The sequence below is a fragment of the Melospiza georgiana genome, chromosome 5 (genome assembly GCF_028018845.1).
Source record: "Melospiza georgiana isolate bMelGeo1 chromosome 5, bMelGeo1.pri, whole genome shotgun sequence".
NCBI lineage: Eukaryota > Metazoa > Chordata > Aves > Passeriformes > Passerellidae > Melospiza > Melospiza georgiana.
This window is the reverse complement of record NC_080434.1, coordinates 14,009,090-14,030,215: the sequence shown is the minus strand read 5'-3', so window position 1 is coordinate 14,030,215 and position 21,126 is coordinate 14,009,090. Positions and strand designations below refer to the sequence as shown.

The 21,126-nt window shown below is 38.6% G+C and overlaps 1 protein-coding gene across 1 annotated transcript in view; it reads left to right on the top strand.

Moving 5' to 3' along the window:
* LOC131083494 (uncharacterized) overlaps window positions 1-21,126 on the top strand; it is a 57,693-nt gene that overhangs the window by 28,126 nt on the left and 8,441 nt on the right. Inside the window, exons 14-17 of the mRNA XM_058024271.1 lie at window positions 8,420-8,459; window positions 9,448-9,499; window positions 14,977-15,088; window positions 19,774-19,857. Of these exons, the coding sequence (XP_057880254.1) occupies window positions 8,420-8,459; window positions 9,448-9,499; window positions 14,977-15,088; window positions 19,774-19,857 (288 nt within the window). The remainder of the gene's footprint in view (window positions 1-8,419; window positions 8,460-9,447; window positions 9,500-14,976; window positions 15,089-19,773; window positions 19,858-21,126) is intronic.

Below are 21,126 nucleotides of genomic sequence, written 5' to 3'. Positions count from 1 at the left end.
GTGGAAGATATACTGGAACTGCTTCATACAGTCACTTGTTTCAGTTGCTGTTGTGTGGTAAATTTCTGTATTACCTGTGCCTGTAAACTCTTACATAAGCAGTGAGGGGTCAGATTTGGGATCTGAATGCTTAGTAAGCTACTTGTTGGTGTGGAGTATGTTTAAAGCTGTGATTAAGAAGAATGTTTTTAATTTTCTTTCTTCAGTGAGATTTAGAATTTTGCAACACTGCCAAACAGTAATTAGTGGAGTACTAATAACTGCATCAGCTTAACGATGCTTAATTTCTGACAGACGTGTGGAATTCCAGACCTTGCTGTGAAGAGCAGAACAAGGAATTCTTGATGCTTAATTGTCTTAAAATGGGCAGGTCCACAGACAAGACTTGTAGGGATGGGTGAGTGATCTTGGGAACAGAAGCCAGAACTAAGACTATTGAGATCGTTGTTGTCCTGGGTGAATTCTCCAGTAACAGCACCTGGTGTTCATTTCCCTTCCCCTTTTCCCTGAGCTTCTTCCCTCCCTTCTATTTGACTAGGACATTTTTTGAAATTATTACAATTCTCTGGAGTGTCACAGCTTCAGGGAGGGGCAGAGCATGCCCCATGGCAGTATGGTCACCCTCATGAGAGGGTCAGATTGTCCACAGGCAGAGAGCCCAGAACTTGAGCCTTGCATGCCCTGCGCAAGTGCTCTGGGCAGTGAACACCTGAGGTCCCATTCTGTACAGTGCTGCACCACTTTTTCTCACTGGACATTGAATAAAAATAGCTGTGGCTGCTGTCTCTTACATGGATAGAGCGTGTCTGTCAAATGTGGCTTTGTGCTTTGCACATGGATCTGTATGATGTAACTGCAGGTGGCTTTGTTCTGCCAAAATGGTGGCAGCTCTGGGGATATACAACGAGTGAGATTTTAAGCATGAGTGGCTTTTCCATATGAAAATCCTTTAAACAGTGAAGTCCTGTGTTTCAAAGGTGGCCAGCTTGGTCATACACCTCCCGACTCTCCCATGTTAGTTCACTTCCAGGAGGTGAGATAGTGACTATGAGAGTCATTGCAAATAACCCTTCTTTCTTTTTCTGCATATCCTTTTAATGAAGTATTGGAATTAAAGTAGAACAGAGGAAGAACAGAGGAAAAGCAGAAACAAATTACAAATCTTTTATAATGGACACCAGGGAGGAAGGAGAAGTTGATGACTTGTAAAGTGATGTCACCTGAACTGAAACACTTTGTTCCATTACTTTTGGACATTTAAGAGTGACCTTTAAAAAACAAAGTACACTTTTAGATCTGTACTGGAAAAAAGGAAATATTTTCTCTTCTGCTTGAAGTGTTTATAGTGGTTGAGGAGTACTGTTTCTAACTATATTCTTCTTTCTCAACAGTAGCAGTTTGGTGCTTGTCACTCTGAAGCGCTGTGTAGGCAGTTGTACAGATAATAATCTTCCTTTGTAGCACCTTTCATCCAAGAACCTTTAGCAAGCTGTGTGAAGATGATCAGCTAAGCTTTCTAACATCTTAGTAGCATTGGAAAGTATTCTGTCTGCTTTACAGATGGTTTCCTGAGATAGTGAAAGAAAGCATAAGCACAAAAGAATGTGAATCAAGAGTCCTTGGTTCTGCTTTCCCTGTAAGAAATGCTGAAGAGCAACTCCACCAGTATTTAAGGGGACCAAAATTTAAGTTGGCTAAAATATAAGAATGGGGAGTAGAGGAGAAGAGAGATTGAGAAATGAGATTTGATGGTTCAGAATAAGTGTGAAGAGTCACAAGAGCTCCTGCTGCATCTTTTGTAGTGAAATCCAGAGGCACTGTCACTTCTGGTGTTTCATCAGGTGATTTAAGCCTGCTAGTCACTACTTGTGGAGTTGTCAGCTGGAGTTGGTCGGTAGTTTTTTTTGGGCACTATCTTAATATGAAAATTACAATTTGTATGTAAAATAGGTGTTGATTTCTTTAATAATCAGTCCTAAAAGCCTACTTTTGGTGTTTTTCACTTAGGCTGAATTTAAATCACTTGAGTAAAAATGTTTTACCTATTTGCTTGATAAACTTTGGAGGGAGTTTTCAGTTGGGGCTTTTCAGATTTTGCAGGGAACAACAGTAAAATTAAAATAACTTCTTTTCCTTCCTGTAATTAAAAATCACATCGTAATAATTTTGTTGTGGAGTGATCTTCAGAATGCTTCGCTTCAGAGACTTAAAACTGGATGTTAGGTCTTGAGTATCAGATGTGCTTTTTAGTAAATTTAGTCTTAATGTCAGTATTTAGTAACTTCTGACTTACTTTGCAGCATGTGACTTTTGGATATGATATAGTTTTTGGGAATTGGTATATGTCAGGGATAATAAAACTCAGGTCTCATAAAAGGAGAGCATTGCATAGCTTCTGATCAATTTAAGAGTGCTTAAATTGTGATTCCTTCCCTCTCCCCTCCACGCTAGTAGAACCATCTAAAGGCATTGTGCTGATCTGAAATTCCCAATTTCTTATGAAATTGTATCCTATGCATAAAAAGGAATGCTGTCTATATGTTGAAATGGGCTGAAACCTGTGTGTGTTTGTGCTCTGCAATATATGCAAGGAGTGAGACCTGCAAGAGGGAATTTTGAGATGTTGCGTTTTTCAAGAAGCTTCTATAGTCAATAATGAACGACTGAGATTTTCATAGTTATTCCCTGACTTTTTTTCCTAATTCTTTTTAAATTCCAGTTGTAAAGCCCAGCAGGACACATTGGCATACTTTCACAGAAATTGTTGTGAAGTATTAATAAAACTGCAGATGAGGCACTTAAGCCCAGAGAAGAATTTGAAGTTACTGTATATAGGCATGTCATGTTGGAGAGTGATTTGTTGTTTATTTTCTGTTTGGAATGGAAGACATTTATTGTAAACTTCTGTTGAGTGTGGTATTTAGTTCACAAGTTCAAATGCTTAATCAGTTTTCATTTAGATTATGCTGCTGTGATGAACTTAAAGGGATACATATTATTAAAAAAAAGGCCAAGCACACCTTATCCCATCTTTCAATATTTTTTTGCAGTTAATACTTGAGTTTAACCTTTTAATTGATAAAATTATTCTTTGTTTAGTCCTCAATAGTCTGAAAGTTGATAATGGCCAGGTTTTTTTTTATCAGCAAGCAGCAGGTTTGGTTGGCTTTATGCATCTTGGTCTCCTGAAAAAAATAACTTTCAATCTGTTTGTACAGTTCTGTCCTAATAGTGGGGTCTTCACAGGTATCCTGTTAAGTGAGATTCCTATGCTTGGCAGTGGAGAATCCTAGGCACATAACTCAGATTTTTAAATCTGTAGTAACCTATGGGAGTTCAGTGCAGTTCTACAACATTCAGTCCATAGAAGTTCACCCTCACTTCATGAGATCTAGCAAACACAGACTTGGTTTGTATTACTCAGTGAAAATCTCTTCATTATGTACAGTCCAGTCAGCCAAATGGTTAGAATTTAAATAATGTCTGTTGATTCAATGTCTTTATGTCGTCTTCTTTAATTCAGATACTTTATTCTGAGTGAAATGCAGTAGAGAAGAGGCTCAAGAAGAAGCCTTACTGTGGGAATCTGGTGTTTATAGTTTAACGGGGGTTCAGTAGCTAAGAAATGTTTTACTAATAGCTGAAATCATGTGCTGACCCTTATTTCACATTAAAATGACCGGAGTTTGACACTAAGATGACAGCTGGTTAATACAACTTGAGATTTTAAAGTGCTTGAGTATATGTAAATATTTTGACTGATGTCCTGAGTGTGTTGGAAGATACTTTTAGAAATGTCCTTGTTGTAGCAGTTTACTGCAGTCCCTGTTTTTTTGAGAATAATAGTGCAGAAGATAAACTATCTGCTGTTTTCAGAGGACATAGATAGAATAATTAAGAACGTACAATTGACCCCTGTAAAAAAAGGCTGTATGCATTTTATACTGGTGCTCAACCATATTGTAAGAACTGCTGAGTATAAAACCTGAGACTTCAGATTTCTCCAGTGTGATCACTTAAAAAAATAATGCTTGACAAGTGGACTACTTTGTCTGGTTTTATATATAAAAACCTATTTCATTCCTTAGAATGTGTGGTAAATACATTAATAACCTATTGGTTGAGCTGATTCAATCACTGGAAGTATAAGGGTCAAAAGCTGAAAGCTGTTCAGCAAGAGACATTGCTGTATCTTGAAATTCTGTGAAACTTCAAAAAAAAGCCCTTAAGTTTAATAAAACTTAAAGTGCTTGAAGCTTTTTAGATTACAAGTAGTTGGAGCATTTTCATGCTTTTTTACTCCAAAGCATTTTACAAAATGCTTCATGCAGTCTAGCATCCTTTGTATATTGCATAATGTTTTATTCTGTGGAAAAATATATGGAATTCTACAGAAGGGGTTTTTTTTTTGACAGAAGTGGATTAAAGAATAAGTAGTAATTATCCAAAATTAGGTGTGACCATTCAAGTAGGATTGGAATAGGATAGAGGGAATACTAAGGAGGCAAAACATCTGGCTTTTCTGCCATTTGTAAATCTAGTGGTGAATAATGAGAGTTGGAAGGAACGAGGCTTGTTTTGCTGGGAATTTGCATCTCATAGGTTGATTACAAGTTCCAACCAGGGTGTTTTCTGCTGTAGGGCATTTTACAGGGCGTAGTATATATGATACAGATTATAAGGTATTAGAAGATGGTGGTTCTGCATATTGAAATAGGTGCTTATTTGGGCTAATTTTATGCATCTTTTATCAGGGCTGGTTATCAATGGATCCATTCCCCTGAATTTCCCCAACTGAGGGCAACACTGGTTTTCCCAAGTACTCTTTAGTTTGCTTGCTACCTCTGCTCATGAAATTTATCATGTTTTCTTTTCCAGCACATCATATGGGATTTTTAGAAGAATTTGTATTTGCAAGTCCATCCACAGAAGGGTTTTACAGGGTGAGAAAATAAAAAAAGATTAAGAGGCAGCTGGAGAGATAAAACATACATGGGAAACCAGAAATTGTCAAGCTTTTGTAGCAAGGACTGTGTCCTGATTGGGCTTCACCTCGTATTATTTACATGGATATCTGTTCCTACATCTCTGCTCACAGGGAAGTGCCAGTCATGGGATGTTAGTGTGCTTTGGTATTCTTGAGATTCCTCTCCATCCTTCATATTTCGATCAAATTTGCCATTGGACCCAAAATGTGGGAGTCTGCAGGTGTGCTGAAACAATCATGAACTAAGGAAGAAAACCTGACAAATAATTAAATATATGGATGTGTATACACAGAGGATGATGGTTTAGTTTTTGTAAGATAATTGGGCTGAAAATGTGTAAGACATAAAGTAGACTAGAGAAAGGAGTCATAAAATGAGAAGACAGGATAAGACTGTATGAAAAATTGTGCAGATTAATGAAAGAAAAGCACTTTCTAACTAATAATATATTTATTGAATAGATTCAGTGCAGATTTAAACCTTTAAACACAGAGTCTGAAGGAAGAGTCCCATACCAGAGCTTAGTCACCTAGAAAGGAGTACATTTACCATTCTTACTGCCTTAAGTTTTTCCAACCGTGCAATATATTTGGGAGTTAATAAAAACAGTGGAATCCCAGTGGTGTAATTCCCAGTACTCATTGGTTTAAAATGCCCAGCCACCTGGAGAATTTGTAGTTCTTAGGCTTGGTCCCCAGCCACTGTGAGAAAATAGAAGGCTTTTTGGGTCAAAATAAGTGTCATGATACTCAGTTTGACACCAAAAAAACACTGTACCTACAGATGAACAGGATATGGATGCATTGAAAGGAAGGTCTCCCATCTAGAGGTAATCACTCCAATCTTCAGTGCATCAGTTTTATGCCATTCTGAGGCACGGAAGCTGGCAGAGAGTGGTGGTGAGTTCGTTGTCTTGAAGTGAAGCAACATGTTCAAGAGGTTCAGTGGTAGCAGAGGAGACAATACTTTTATCTTCCTTGAGGCACTAAGGAATGGAGCTCTGATGACAAAAAGTGGTCATGTGAAGTTTCTGCGAAAATAGATCAAGAGCTTCAATTTAGCTGAGAATCTTAGGGATTTGAGACTGCATTTGAGACTGATTGATATTCTTAACAAGTAGGACAAATTGTTTGTGTTATTGTAGATAAAGATAAGCCTTCCAGAAAGGAGGGAGAACATCTGTACAGATACTTAAACAGGCAATGCAACATAAGCATAAATTCCTGCATGAAGAGATATTTTTATAAGTTTTCTTGGGGACATCCAAGGCAATCATATTTAATTAGCAGAAGGTAGATCTAAACACGGTGACAAGGTTCACTGTTTCTTGGTTGTACTACACCTTCCATTGCCTTCTTTTGGTTTACTGGAGGAATGTAATAGGAATCTGAGACCTCGGTTGAGGTGAGGTGTAGTGCTCGTGTGCTGTTTACAGAATTAACAAACTGGTTGTGGCTTACAATCAGTAATTGAAGATTTGCTTTGTCTTCTCTGCTTGAGCCCTAACTAGGAATTTCATATAGATAAAAATTAAATTTGACTTTATATTGCTTCCATCATATTTATATTTACATAAACAATAATCATAGCATAGAACTTTAAAATGTTGCTCCTGGGATGTTGGTGCAACACTTATTATAGTTTTGCACAAAGGTATAACTTTGCTCTGCAGTTGTAGGGATAGCTGTAGTAGCTCCAAAGACAGATATGCTGTTACAGTAGCTTGTGCTCCTGAACTTCAGAAAGACCAACAGAAGAAGGTTATCCTAGCCTCGAGGTGTGAGCAATTGTTGCTCTTACTTGGACTGTTTTCTTGTCGTTGTTGAGAACTACTTTGTTGTAGAAGTCAAGGTCCCTTGTGTGAAAGCAAGCAAATGAAGAGTTTTCTTTAAAAGCTTTCAGGAAGTTGAAATTGATGTTGGAGCAAACTCTGGTATCCTTAATGAGCAGTTCAGCTGCCTAGCAGGAAGTGACCCATATGACATCCACAGATAATGTAACTAGCTTTATGGACCCGTATTTTCAACTTGACCTTACCATATCCACCCTCCTTCCCCAACAACCTAAATAAACAAACTAGGCACATAATTCAATAAAATCTCTGCATCTGGTTTTGTTGCTGAGTGGCAGTTCTGCTTGAATGATTGCACAGGTAAGATATATAGGGCTGAAACCTCACTGGATTATTTAAAATTGTGTAATACTTACGTAAGGGATTCTTTTGTTTTCTGTCCGCCACCACATTTCTTTTTAGCAGTACATAGTGAGCAGGAGATGGTTGTTTGTGATGCTGTTTCTTTTGAAGGTGTTTTTTTCTGTGTACTATAAAACATTATAGACTTTTTAGGGGAAGTCGCTTCTGATGAGCATGAGTATGGCAAGGCTGTGTAATCTCTGCTGCCACTAGTATGTGTCCACATTGACAAGGCCCTGAATCCGAGCTAAAGCAGCCTGCTGTGGAGTAGAGCTCATCACTGTTAGCTCTAGTATCACAACAGCACAGTTACCTGGCTTTTAGCTTGCTTGGAGCACTAACTGAGAGCATTCACACCTGCAGAAAGTCTGAGGCCCTTTTTAGCCAGAATTAATTTGGCCAAATATACCATGTGGGCAGCTTTCCACAGCACTTCTTTTAAAGGCACTGCTTTACACAGTTGTTAATTAATTCCTAGGCTGATGTAATGTATGTGTTTTACTGTTTCTTTCTCCTCCTGTTTGGAGCTCTGATGCATCATGTGTTCCTGCTGTCCATGCCACACAGAAGGGTGAGAAGCTATACTCAGGATGAGGAGAGCAGAACTGTTTCTTTCAGAAATACTGAGCTGGGCAGATGGGTTTAATGACAGAGCCTGGCAACCTGATAATACAGTGCTGACTTAACCACAGATCTGGGCTCGTGCCTTAAACTCCTGAATTGCCTCGGTACCACAGAGAGAGAATGGGATCTGCACTACTCAGCACCTTAAAAAAGCAAAGTTAGTTTAAAGGCTAGAGAGAGTGATTCAGATTTAACAGTTAATCTATGCAAGCAAAGTCATTAAATACTAAAAGAAACCGTGGTTCCTCAGAATGTTTTCTCTGCTTTCTTTGAAAGTAAATAAAACAAGAATGACAAAAAAACTAAGACAAAGTTCTTTTTTATCAAATGTGTTACCTCCCTGGCATTCATATACAAAGTATTTGATTCTAAAGATTTAGTTCACACTTTGCACATTTAAATTTTTTTTTGTTAAAATTCATAGTTACGTGTTTTGCCTTTTAACTTGTATAAAATGTTCCGTTTTGTCAGTTTATGGGAATGTATGTAATAAATGCAGAGATTTCCCTGCATTTATTAAAAATGGATAAATTCAAGCTATGGTAAGCTGCAAGCTCTGACGTTTTGAAGAAGGCTTTAACCATTCTTTTGTGAATTTAATTTCCTTTTCCAGCCCCTGGCCTCACTGCAATTGTTGGAGGGCGCCCCAGAGTGTAAGTTAACTCCTGACCATTAACTTGTTGTAATGTGTGATTATAATGTTCCTACCAGTCACCATCACAAGCTTCCCCAGCTTGGGACAGCAGCCACAGAAGCAACTAAATCTTCCTGTGTCACTGTGCTTAATAATTGATAATAGGATATGTATGCAAATAGTAAAATTCTTTATTGAATTAAATGTGAGTTACTTAGGTTTTTGATCAGCTCATAGCAATGTCTTTGCTTAATGAGCTGTAGGGAAAGCTTGAAATGTGACTTTGTGGCAAGGCAGTAGCTCAACCACATTAATACATGCAAATTTCTGGACCAGTTTTCTCTTGTAGTTGGTAGTTTGGAATATGGGCCCACCAAATTTACATTTGTATGAGTTCACTTCACCTAGAAATGTAAGGTCAAATGCGAGAATATCCCACAAAATTTTAGCATGAAACCATTTCATGACTGAGCTGAACACAGCAATATTGAGCATGTTTAGAAAAATTGGCTTGATTCACTTTCTAGATATGGCTAAAATCTTGTGCTGATTTATAGCCTCACCTTTTGATGCTTATTCATCTAAAACTTTCCTGTCATTTAGCAAATACTGCACATGAAGGTGGGAGAAGAACCTGTGGCTGTATTTCCAGTAGCCCTGTGTAGCTGGCCTAGGTATCCGTGTGGGGCTAATGGCAGTGTAGTAGACTTCAATGTCAAGAAGTACATCCTTTGTCAAGAAAATATTTTTGCTGTTTTGCCTACTTTTCCTTAGTAAATTTTTTTTTCAGTTTTTTAAACAAAATCTTGCATTCCTAATAATGGAATTTAGGGAGTGTTTACACTCTTCAGGCTTTCCAAAGTTTGTTGAAAAACCATTACTAGACATGGTTGAATGGATTTAATTTCCCACGTGTTTGGTGTATGAATAGTCCAAAAGGTGTATGATCTGCAAGTTTCATTAATTTCTAGGTAAATGCATTTATGCTTGTTGTTTTGTATGTCTAGGTCTCCAGTTTTGAAGCCATTTTTCTTCTATTATCCCAAAAGCAATGTTCAGGTAAGACCTACTGCCTAAAGTCTGAGTTCTGTTTTCTTGGAAGTAATTTGAAAAGTCCTGCTGATTCAGGCATTTTTTGGTGACTTTCAGTAATAAAACTGCAAAGTAGTCTGGTGACACTGATTAAAAAATATTTCCTGAGAGACTAATGTTACTCACACAGAATGTTTTGCAACAGTTGAACGTGCCAACCTTCCATTTTAATTACTGCAAATTTTGAAACATCTTACATCAAAACTGAGCTTCTCTTTTCAGGTTCCTGGAATTGTAGGTTTGAATTATTTTTACTGCATTTGCAAAGAGTGCTTAAGAAAATTGTAGACTTTTTTGGAGGTTAATGCAGTCTCTTTAAGGAGTAAGCAGTTGGGTGTTCAGAGAATGGAACATTAATCTTGTGAACTTGGATACTTCTTGTGAGTTTTTGGGGTGTGGTGTATTTTGTGTATACTACTGGAAATAAATACTAAAATCATTGCATTTCCTCTGATTGGACAGGTTTATAACAGGTCTATAAAAATAGTAGTAATTTCTATTCCTGCCTCTATTACAAAACCTGTCAAATTATGAAAGCCAGTGCTACTATTGTGCTGTCATGGAGGAGCCTATGACTCTGTGCCCCTGTTTAGTTCTCAGCAATAGTTTCTTTCGGTCCAAGAATTCACAGTTCAGATGTATAGGTGGCCTAGGTGAGACGTTGCAGTGTAAGATGACATGTTCATCTAGGGCCTACTTCTTTTCTGTGATGCAGATACCCCTGTCTAGTTCAAAGATTTCAAGATAAACTTGAAGAAATTGCTTTTGCTGAAACCATAAAGTGCTTGCATTTATAAACATTGTCTCTGTTCTTCTGTCAGGTATTGAATTTATCATTTGGAAACTGCAGACAAAACTGGATATATGCCTTTCTTTTTCAAGTAGCTTGTACCTACTGCATCCCTCTCATGCCAGGGCATCCTAATACTCAGTAAAAGCCTTCTCACCCATCCTCTGTCAAGAAAGTGGCCCAAGGCTGGAATGTTGGTCTATACTAGGCCACAGGTATTGTGACCTAACAGGTCACAGGTTGGTCAGCAGGCTTCTGCTTAGGGTGGCTCTGGGAAGCTTTGGGAGCACAGGCAGCAAGTGAAAAAGTGGGCAGGGGGGAGCGAACAAAACAACATGATCAGAAAGGGACTGTTTTGTTTTCATTCTTTAACATTCATACAGTGCTTAGCACAACCAGCCCTATTCTTTAAGTAGTATTCTTCATTAAAGGAAAATATTTTCATTTCACAGCTTTATACAGAGGATGCAATTTAGTTATTAAATCTAAGTTAATTACAAACTCTTCACAGTGGAATAACATCAAAGAAACCCCCACCTTTCTTGTTGTCTAAAGTTGAATTACTTACTTTGATCATCACTTTATGTGTTGCCTTATACAAATGGCTTGTCTTTGCCAAGTCTAGTGTGACATTATTATCTTTATGGAAGTTTAGTCTACCAATGTCTTGTTCAAATTCAGTATTAACTAACTTAATTAGCACTGTGTTCCAGACTTGGTAAAATGCTGATGAGATTAAACAGTAACCTAATTTAACAAGGAAAGTGTCTCATTTACTCTTCTCAATACAGAAAATCAGAGTCCTTGCTCCGTGTAACTAATCTGATAGAGGCACTGCTATGCTGTCAGCAAAATGCAGTGTGTCCTATCACTGTTGTCCTGCAGTAATATTGAGGGTAAAAACGGGATGCGATTCAAGTCCTTGATTCAACATTCTAGCTGTATTTTAAAAAATATTGCTCAGTAAGAGATTACAGAGTGAGTATGGCATGAATTAACTGATTTTCTAAATTAGAAGTTCAGTTACAAAGAGTCTAGTTTGTTTAGATCAGCATTTGACCTAAAACTAAAAAAAATTCCATAAGCAGATTATGAGTTATGTTAACATTGCTACAGTGGGTTCTTTTCTTTTGTGTTAGGTAACAGCTTTCTGGATGTCAGTTTGGATTCAATGTCTTGTTTGTTGTTTCCACTGCTTTTATGCAATTGTACTGATTTTATCATAGATCACCAGTGATTTCAGTTCACCAGTTCAAATAGTAGTTGTTTTCCATGTGTACTTTGAAGGTAACCTAAAACTTTTACATAGGGAGAAATTGCAGCAAAGCTACTGAAGGCAAGTTGTTACTAGTTATTCTTTAAGGACAATCTTAAGAAAGAGTGCTGAGTAGAGTTATTTTGCATTTTCTGTCAACTGAGCACTAATAGCTGCTGCAGCTAAGTTCATTTATATTGTTTTGTTCTGGAAGTTTAACCTGACTGTGTCTGAATCTTTCATATTGGGAGTCCTCCAATACAGATGTAACGAATGCCATTATTCACTTCCATCCCACTTCTTCATGTCCTATCTGTGGTCCCACAGGTAAAACTGAAGGGTAGCCTGCTGTGTGTGTACTTTCTACATCCTTCCTCTTGATCAAAAGGATGATTACTGTTAAAAGCTGAGATACTGCTCCATATATATATCAGGGAGCAAGACATTTTTTTTCCCCATGTTGTTGGAGGTGTTGAGCCACTTGATCCATGGCTGGTGCCTCTTTCTCTCTAAGGTCATTGCTGCCAGTCACTTGGGATACAGTGATGATGTGCTGCACACAAATTGCTGTCCTGTGGGTCACGGGAATTTGGCTTCATCTGGATCTGACCTGACTAATTGCACATTAGTTAGGTCACAATAAATCATTACTAGCATGGCTAATTCTTCTTTCAAGAACTGGATTCTTCCCTGTATTGTGGTGCTCTTATCTGGGTGGCATACAGCATTTTCCTTGAAGAGATGCTCTTTTTCAGATCATCTAGTCCCAACCTTCACTGCCATGGGCAGGGATACCTCCCACTAGACCAGGTTGTTCAAGGCCTTAACCAACCTGGCTTTGAATACCTCAGGGAGGGAACATCCTTAACTTCCCTGGGCAGATTGTTCCAATGTTTCACCACCCTCACAGTGAAAAATTTCCTCCTAATATCTAAACTAAATTTCCCCTTTTTCAATTTGTACCCATTACCTTTGTCCTGTCACTACTGTTCTTGACAAAGAGCTGCTCTCCAGCTTCCATGTAGGCCCCTTCAGATCCTGGTGAGCTGCTGTGAGGTCTCCACGCAACCTTCTCTTCTCCAGGCTTCCTCAGTCTGTCTTTGAAGGGAAGCTGCTCCAGTCCTTTTATGAACTTCATGGTCTCCTCTGGACTTGCTCCAGCAGATCTGTGTCCTTTGTATTTTGGGGACACCAGCACTGTACACAGTCCTCCAGGTGGGGTGTCACAAGAACAGAATAGAGGGGGAGAATCACCTCCTGCAGCTGACTGGCCACACTCCTTTTGGTGCAGCTCAGTATTGGGTTGACTTTATGGGCTGTGAACGTACACTGACGGGTTGAGTTTTCCATCAGCCATCAGCCCCAAGTCTTTCTATGCAGAGCTGATCTCTGAGAAATGGTCTTAAATATCTGTTTAAACTTTAAACAAGACCTGGAACACATTCACGAGACATGAGCCAACAGTGTGCCCAGTGCCATCCTGGCCCGTGTCAGCAATAGTGTGGCCAGCAGGAGCAGGGCAGTGATTGTCCCCCTGTACTCAGCACTGGTGAGGCCACATCTTGAGTCCTGTGTCCAGATCTGGGCCCCTCAATTTAGGAGGGACTTTGAGGTGCAGGAGCACATCGAAAGAAGCTGGCAAAGCTAGTGAAGGATCTGGAGCACAAGTCTCACAAGGAGCAGCTGAGGGAGCGGTGGTTGTTTAGCCTGGGGAATAGGAGGTTCAGGGCAGACCTTATCACACACTACAGCTGCCGGAGAGGAGGTGGAGTCACCATACCTGGAGATGTTTAGGAAAGACTTAATGTGGCACTTAGGTCAAGTTGACATGGTGGTGTTGGATCATAGGTTGGACTCAGTGATCTCAGAGATCTTTCCCAATCTAATTGATTCTGTGGAGCCATAATGATAGGAACGTGCTACTTTGAACATCCCAGGATATTTAAAATTCTCAAGATCTATTGTAATTAGGCTGGAGGATAAGGGGAAGAGGAAAGGAAGTGTGTCCTCTCCATGGTCTGAGTTTCCAAAGAGAAAAGGTAAAAGGTGTAATTATCAATGGTTGCTGATAGATGACTCCCAAGTACAGGGATGACAGCAATCCTGAGTGCAAATATCAGATTAGTTTCACAACCAGCAATTATATCATATCATTAGCCAGTGTTACAAAGTACAGCTTGATAACCTCAGCCCGGTTTCCATGGGTGATAAACATTGTAACAGAGAACACATACTGCAAGTAAGGCGGTACATAATTGAACTTAAGGAACAAACACATCAACTTGGTGAGCGAATAAATCATTGTGGCCAGTGGCTATTAAACTAATGCAACAAATGCTTGTAAGAAATTTGTTCTAATATAGTCTACTCAGATCTCTTTTTATCTCAGTCCATTAACCCCCGTGCTGGGCGTGAAAAAGGTTGGTTGGGGTTTATTTCCAGCTGGCAATTAAGTGCCACTCAGCCACTCTCTCACCTCCCCCCTCCCCAGTGTAACAGGGAGAAGAATTGGAAAAATGGTAAAAATTAAGCTACACAAGTTGGGATAGGAACAATTTAATAATTAAAACAAAGTAGTAGTTGTTGGTATTATTAAAAAAGGGATGTGGCAAAAAAGTAAGAGGGGAATAAAACCCAAGAAAGGGACACACCTGTAGAGTGTCCCTCCACCCACTGACCAATGTCCAGCCTATCCCCCAGCCGTGATCGGTAGCTCCCAGCCAACTCCCCACTCTCCCCGTTTATGTAAAGGGCATGATGCCCTTTGGTGTAGAATATCCTCTGGCCAGTTCAGGTCAGCTGTCCTGGCCGTGCTCCCTCCCAGCTCTCTGTGCACCTGCTTGCTGGCAGAGCATGGGAAACTGGAAAGTCCTTGACTTAGAGTCTACTGAGTGTTGCTACTGAGCAACAACCAAGCCCAAAATTCCTGTATTGATGTATTTTTTTAGCAACTTTCACAAAATATATTTGAAGATAAACACAGAATGCAGTGAGAAGTTTGTCTGTAATACAGACAGCAATATTAAGAAGAGGGTTGCATCATGGAAAAGGTGGAAATGTTCAAGTTTTGGGATTCAGCTGTCAAGAGTTGTGACATGCAATGTTGCCGTATATAGAGTGAGATGGAAAGAGATTTGTCTTCCTTTAAAAAATACCAAGCTGGACAAAGAATTCCTTTGGGGTTTTTTATACCATTTTTTCCCTAAACAAAGATTTCTTTTAGGTTTATAATGAATTATTATTGTATTGTGACCTTTTAAAAGGGAGCAACAGAGCCTTATATGTAAAGCTATTACTGGAAGTCTGCTAGATCAGTACTTAATTAGGAATGTGCTTTATTTATTCACATTGTAATGTATTTCTGATTTGACTGTTTGAAAATCTGTGTTCTTTGTACAGATCAACCTATTTTTAAATGGGCAGCATGTTGAGATATTTGAGGAGGATCTCACGTTTACATCAGATGAGGTGGTTTCATTTGATCTACCTAAGATTAGCAGTGAATTGAAAGGTATGTTCATCTTTGTACTTGTGAATTTATCATCTGCTATCTTCATCCTTGTAAGTTGTGTTGGATTTTGTCTCTGAAATACATTTTGCCTCCTTATGTGATACATTTTTATGGCTGTTGCAAAGGTAAACTGTTTTCTTGGAAGTGTCGTGTAGTATTTGAGACTATAAGAAGTATGGAAGTACATTTTTATTAAAACCTCTAAGCTTTAAATACAACCGAAGATCATGTAAAGCTGGCTTGAAATTTCAAAGTGATTCCAAAGTATACTGTAATGTTAGCTTTCGTGAGTGCTGTGAATAGTTGGGTTTATCTTACATCAAAATAGCGTTCAGAATAGAGGACAAATGAACAGAATTATTTATGGACTCACAGGACTTAGATAATTAAAATTCGCTCCTGTTCCATATGGCAGCTTTCACAAAATCAACAAGAAGGGGATCAGCCTGGAACTGGTGACTTTAAAAGAAACTATACTGGGGTAATAAGCCAGTGTGATTGTGTAGTTGCTGTGCTGCTGCTAGACTTGTCTAACCAAATTCTCTGAGAAGAAAAAAAACCTTGAGAAGGGCTAACCAGTGAGCTGAACGGAGCAGATCAGGATGTCTGCAATGAAAAGGAAATGTTAAATCAGAGTTGCTCATACAAGCAATTATTGAAAGCGCTGGACATCTGAGAATTTTTGTTATTGCTAATGGCTGAACTATTTACGGTATTTCTTAAAGTATAGCATGCTCCATTATTCCCTTTTGGTCCAAACAGTCTTCATTATCTTATTTTTGCTTACCAGAGAACTGGGAGAATTAGTTCAAAGCTGTGGCTAGGTATTTGAAAATCTCAATCAGATGACTCTGCCTAAAAATTACAAGTTGGAAAATTTTCTGAAAATAATACTGATGGTGAAAGAGTAATTCAGGTATTAAAGTCTGTGTATACTTAAAAAATTAATGCTATTAAGGCATTTATATGTTAAGGTTTACACTGGATTCCAGATAAAGGTGAGCAGTGTTTTCTCAAAGCTAGCAGTAGAACAGTGTAACAATTAATATGAGTTAGTAAGGAATGTTTGTATCACATAGAGAAATTTTGAAATATGTACATGACTTTGTGTTTATTGCCATTTGAAAGCCACTGATAGTGGATGCCTGATTGCCATGCATGTGTTTATTTTCCCCATCTATTCAAAGATCTCTTCAATAGAATGATTTGTGCTGTGTGGAAACAATTTAAAGTCTTAAGTAGGTTTCAGCTCTTATATCTATTGGAAATCTAATGTCTTAGCAGCATCTCTCAGCTCCCTGGGAGTTCTCAGGAGGGCAGAGTGGTACTTGCACCATCAGACTGGGCAAGTTAAGGAATAGGAAGTAATTATTTGGCTTAATGAAAGGGTTAGCAAAAGTCCTGGGTTTGGGGTTTTTTTTCAGGGTGACTACAGTGCTAAATATGGGAGAAACAAAAAGCTGTTGGACTCCCTACTGCCTTCTTATAACTTGAGAAAACTTTCAGAGGTGCCTGACTCCAGCGGTTAGCTACTGAATTCTTCAGGCCTTTTTTCAGGCAAAATTCCACTTTTGAGAGACAGCAGAATTTCTCTGGTTGTTTCCCCTGAGAAGCATCTCTAAACTTTTGCCCTTGGTTGTAAATATAAATGTTTTCTGCATGTGACTAAATACTTACCTACTTTTGTGGCTTAATGTAGGACAGCATGGATGAGAAAGACAAATGGGTTAGACTGTAAAAGGAATAGCCTCTGCTAAAGCATTTTCTGTAAGCATTTAGAGAGGAAAGTATTTTTCTTAGTTTCATGGTTATCTCAAGGGTGAGGGACTGTTAGTTGTCGTTGAATAGATAAGAGAAATATGTGAAAATGGATTTAAAATATGTGCTAGATGTGCTTCTGAGAGGGTGGAATTTGTATTTACCATTTTCCCTAGCTTTGAAGGGAATTCTTTTGTACATTTGTTTAAGATGTTTATTAAATGAAAACAATTTCCTGATAAAAAGATAATGAAAGATAAATCAATTAGGGTAATAATATGTGAGAATACCAGAAACACTGACTTAAACTGGTTTTGTTTAAAGGGAGATTGTCAGAGACTGACTGTGTAAAACATCTGATGGAGAAAAGATTTCTGTAGCTTATGCAATTTAGATATTGTCAAATTTCAGCCTGTGATAAAGCACCACATTTTGTCTTGAATGGTATATTGAATGAAATTATTAAAATTAATGTGATTTCTCTAGTGTAGGAAGTGTGGTAGTCTTGTCCAAAATGAGCAATGAGCTTTAGGTGAATTTTCAGATCCACTCTCAGTGGAGATGTTTAATCACAAAAAATATTCCCCAATTAAATAAATACACCCTTAAATATTTTCTGCCACATTTCATGGTACATTTCTGCTAGCGAGTGAATGTGGAAAAGATTGTGAGCTTCAAGCTCAAAACAAGTGTGCTGTGTTCCTCTTTCTCACTGTATGCTTTAACTTCTTCAAATTTCATGTTACTGTGAGTTTTACCACTGAGGAACTGATGTGCCAGACTGGACTGTAATCACTCTTTCAGCTCACCTTTCACAGAGACCCAATATATATTATAAAACTCTAGGTCTTAATTAAAGCATTTCAGTGGTGATAAGTTGTTTGGCAGATTGTGGGAATATTTTCTGATGCAAGTGTGCCAGTAGAAGAGGTTGCTGTGGTGAGCCCCTAGTTCTTCATTATGTTTTCCTTGTTGTTGCCATGTGCCAGCAGAGCTCCTCCTGTGGGTGTTGACTGATCTCCTTCAACCAAACCTAGATACACTGTACAAATTATGTGTCATGCCCTACTGAGCCACTTTTGTTATCCAATATATCTCCTACCCCATACCCAAATGGATTTGAGGGATCTGTCCAGCTGCCACTGCCACAGACAGGGTCAGTGAAAACTGCAGCCAGTAGGACTTGGACATAGTTTCTCTCTTACCCAGGTCAGCCTGGCTCACCTGGTTCAGTCTTTGTCAGCAATTTCCTGTGGGCAGGAAGCAGTTGAAGGTTAGGATGATTAGGCTAGGGCTGGGTTTACCTGATCACCTGATGCAGTTCACAGAGTACATACCTACTCATGCCTGCATGGTAGGTGCACTAAGCTCTAAGTGATACCTCAGGCCAGCATTTGGAGCATAAGATCTATAATACTGGTCTCCTACTGCCTAAAATTAAATCAAAATTTAAAAAGGAAAAAAAATCAACCCAAATAGGTTGGTATTCTCAGCAGAAGCAATATAGTACAAAAGGGACAGACTGATGTATTTTCACATTGCACTGTGCCTTGCAACATGAAGTTAGTCCAGCATAATTGATTTACAAGACCTTGTATCAATGCCTTTAAATTCAGGACGTTTGTGACTTGCTGCTTCTGGCTGCCATCAGCAGCAGTTGCACCAAAGCTGCCACAAAGCAGGAAGGCTGTTACTTCCCTGCCCTGCATATTCCCCCTGCAGGTGTCTAAGGAGCAGAGAGAGGGGGAGAACTGCTACTTGTGTCCAGAAGGATGGAAAAAAAGACAGGAAGGGGACAGAGGAGAGAAGGACTGAGGGATGAGAAGTTTACTGCGAGTCAGGAGTGGAGGTCAGTCTGTTATTTGATGGTGAGGTTGAAAAGCCAAGGAGAGTTCATATGACCGTAGGAAAGTTGGATCAGAAGCAGAACTGACTGAAAATTACTCGATTCTTGCTGCCTAAAGCTTGCATATAGCCCATGCTTCAAGTTGCAGTGTTATGCTGTGATCAGTGAATAGCTCAAACTCATTAGCAAAGTGGGTGCTTCATCTCTCGCTTTAGAGAACAGGAGGTAGATGGTGACAGCCTACTACACATAATCAACAATTGCAGGAAATCTGTGCTGTGTAACAACCACCAAACCTCGGGTATATACTGTGAGAATCCCACAATATTAAATGCTGGATTTGGACAGCACTGGGTTTGCTTTTTGATGCATAGATGGATAATTTATTTCGTATCAGCTTCATTCAGTGAAGTGCAACAACCTCCATGTTCTTTAAACATCCAATACTCAGACATTGACAATTGAGACTGGCTTCCTAGAAAGCATACCTTTTCTTATAAAGATATTTACAAAAGTAGTAACTTGAAATCTTAGGTTTCTTCTGTACATGTGGATAAGAAGCTGTATATTGCAAATGCAAATGAGAGATGCAGTCTTGAAAAGGAATTTGTTACTCTTTTCTACAGGTATTAGCAGATAATTCTGTAACGTCTGTTCAGTCAGGACAGGAGCAACTGCAGGTATCTTCCACCTGCATTGGAGGCAGGAATCTCTGTCTTCAGGGGACAAAAGCTACTGGCTAGCCAAGAAAAGACAAGCAGCTGCTATCCCTCCTTCAGAGGTCCTGCATTGCTAAGGCCAAGATGAAAGTCATATTGAAGGGTCATGGAAAAGGGGATGCATTTGGCTGTAAAAAAGTAAAAGGGATTTGGGAGATGGAGCAGGAGGGATCAACTTCCTAATGTTGGCCCCTCAGTCTTGCCTTTTTTTCTCTAGGTGCTCCTGTGAGAAGAAGGACTGGAAATGTTTTCAGAGTACTGCAAACAATGCAAAAAACATGGACCTAAACTGACAGTTACTCCTTCAAAATGTGCAATTATTTGTAGCACCATTAAAATGAATTGATTTTTTTGTTGTACAGATCTGCCAAGTGGTCCACACACTTACCGCTTAGAAGATCTTGCCTATACTAGAAGTGGAGATAAAGGCAATTCTGCAAACATAGGTATTTTTCTTTCTTTTGCTTTCTGAAGTGATGAAACATTTTCACATAAGAGTTACATATCAAGTGCTAGTCTTAATTTGTTTAAACATCTCTTGACCTTTTTTTATAATTGTGCTGAAACAAATGAGAATGTGTATTGAATATGGATTTACTGATGAAATATCTGTAGTCTTCTGATTAGCAGCTGTTGTAATCTGAGGTACTAAGAAAAAATACTAGCACGTCATACTAAAAAGAAAGGTTTTTGTTTTGGGTTGGAAAGTTGAGCTCCCAGAAGTTAAGAAATGCCTTTTTAAAGTGTCTTTTACACATCACTTGCTAGTCCTTCATGTATGGATGTTAGATCATATAATTTCTTGGTTGTCTGATCATGTATAATATTTTCATATATTAATTTTATAACATGTCTATGGCTAAAACATTGACATTAGTAGGAAACGCTAAAGTTGTTCTCATGCATACAAGAATGTTTTTATTATATTGCTAATGCAAATGGTATATTTCAGTGTGCAGTCTCTTTGCATTGATTGTGCTGCTTCTTGCATTGTTTAATAATTCCTTCTATTCCTTACTTCTGCATGCAACAATTGGCTCTCTTACTTGTTGGAAGATGAGAGCGTGTGGTGTTCAAAGCTCAGTATGAATTAAAGGTGCGTTTGGGATTTGATTTGCTATTAGCTGTCATGCTAAAACTGATTAATTTTGTTCATTTGTATTCAGGAATATAGTTTTCTTGTCCTTGTTTGTGAAACTAGTTTTTTTGGGTTGAAGAATGAAGCAATGTTGATTTTTTTTTCTTTTTCCTATTTTTTCTTTTTCTTTCTCCATGATTGATCACTGTTGCAGTGTAGCATTGCTAAGTCATGAATGAAGTATATGTAATAGACTGCTTCAGATACAAGGACACTGCAGCTTTTCTAAGGAACAACACTAACAACAACAAACTTAACCTCTAATTTAAGTCCAGCTAGAAAGGTCCCAGTGATACAAAGCTGTTTTCCTGATCCTGCTCTGGAACCTCAGCTTCAGCATAAAATTAGCTGAAGCTTATAAAGCATGTTTACAGAAGTAAAAATGTAATTGCGATTTGTCATACTTACGTCAGAATCCCGTGCAAGAGGTGGGGCAAGGACCAAACCTTTGGTCACTGATCATTCCTTGTTGTGGTTAATTGTGATTACTTAAATATCTAAGTCTTGCAAACCATTTAAGGGAAGAGAATTGCCTGTGGGTTGTTTGTTGTGATGTTGTTGTTCTTTAGGTGTCTTT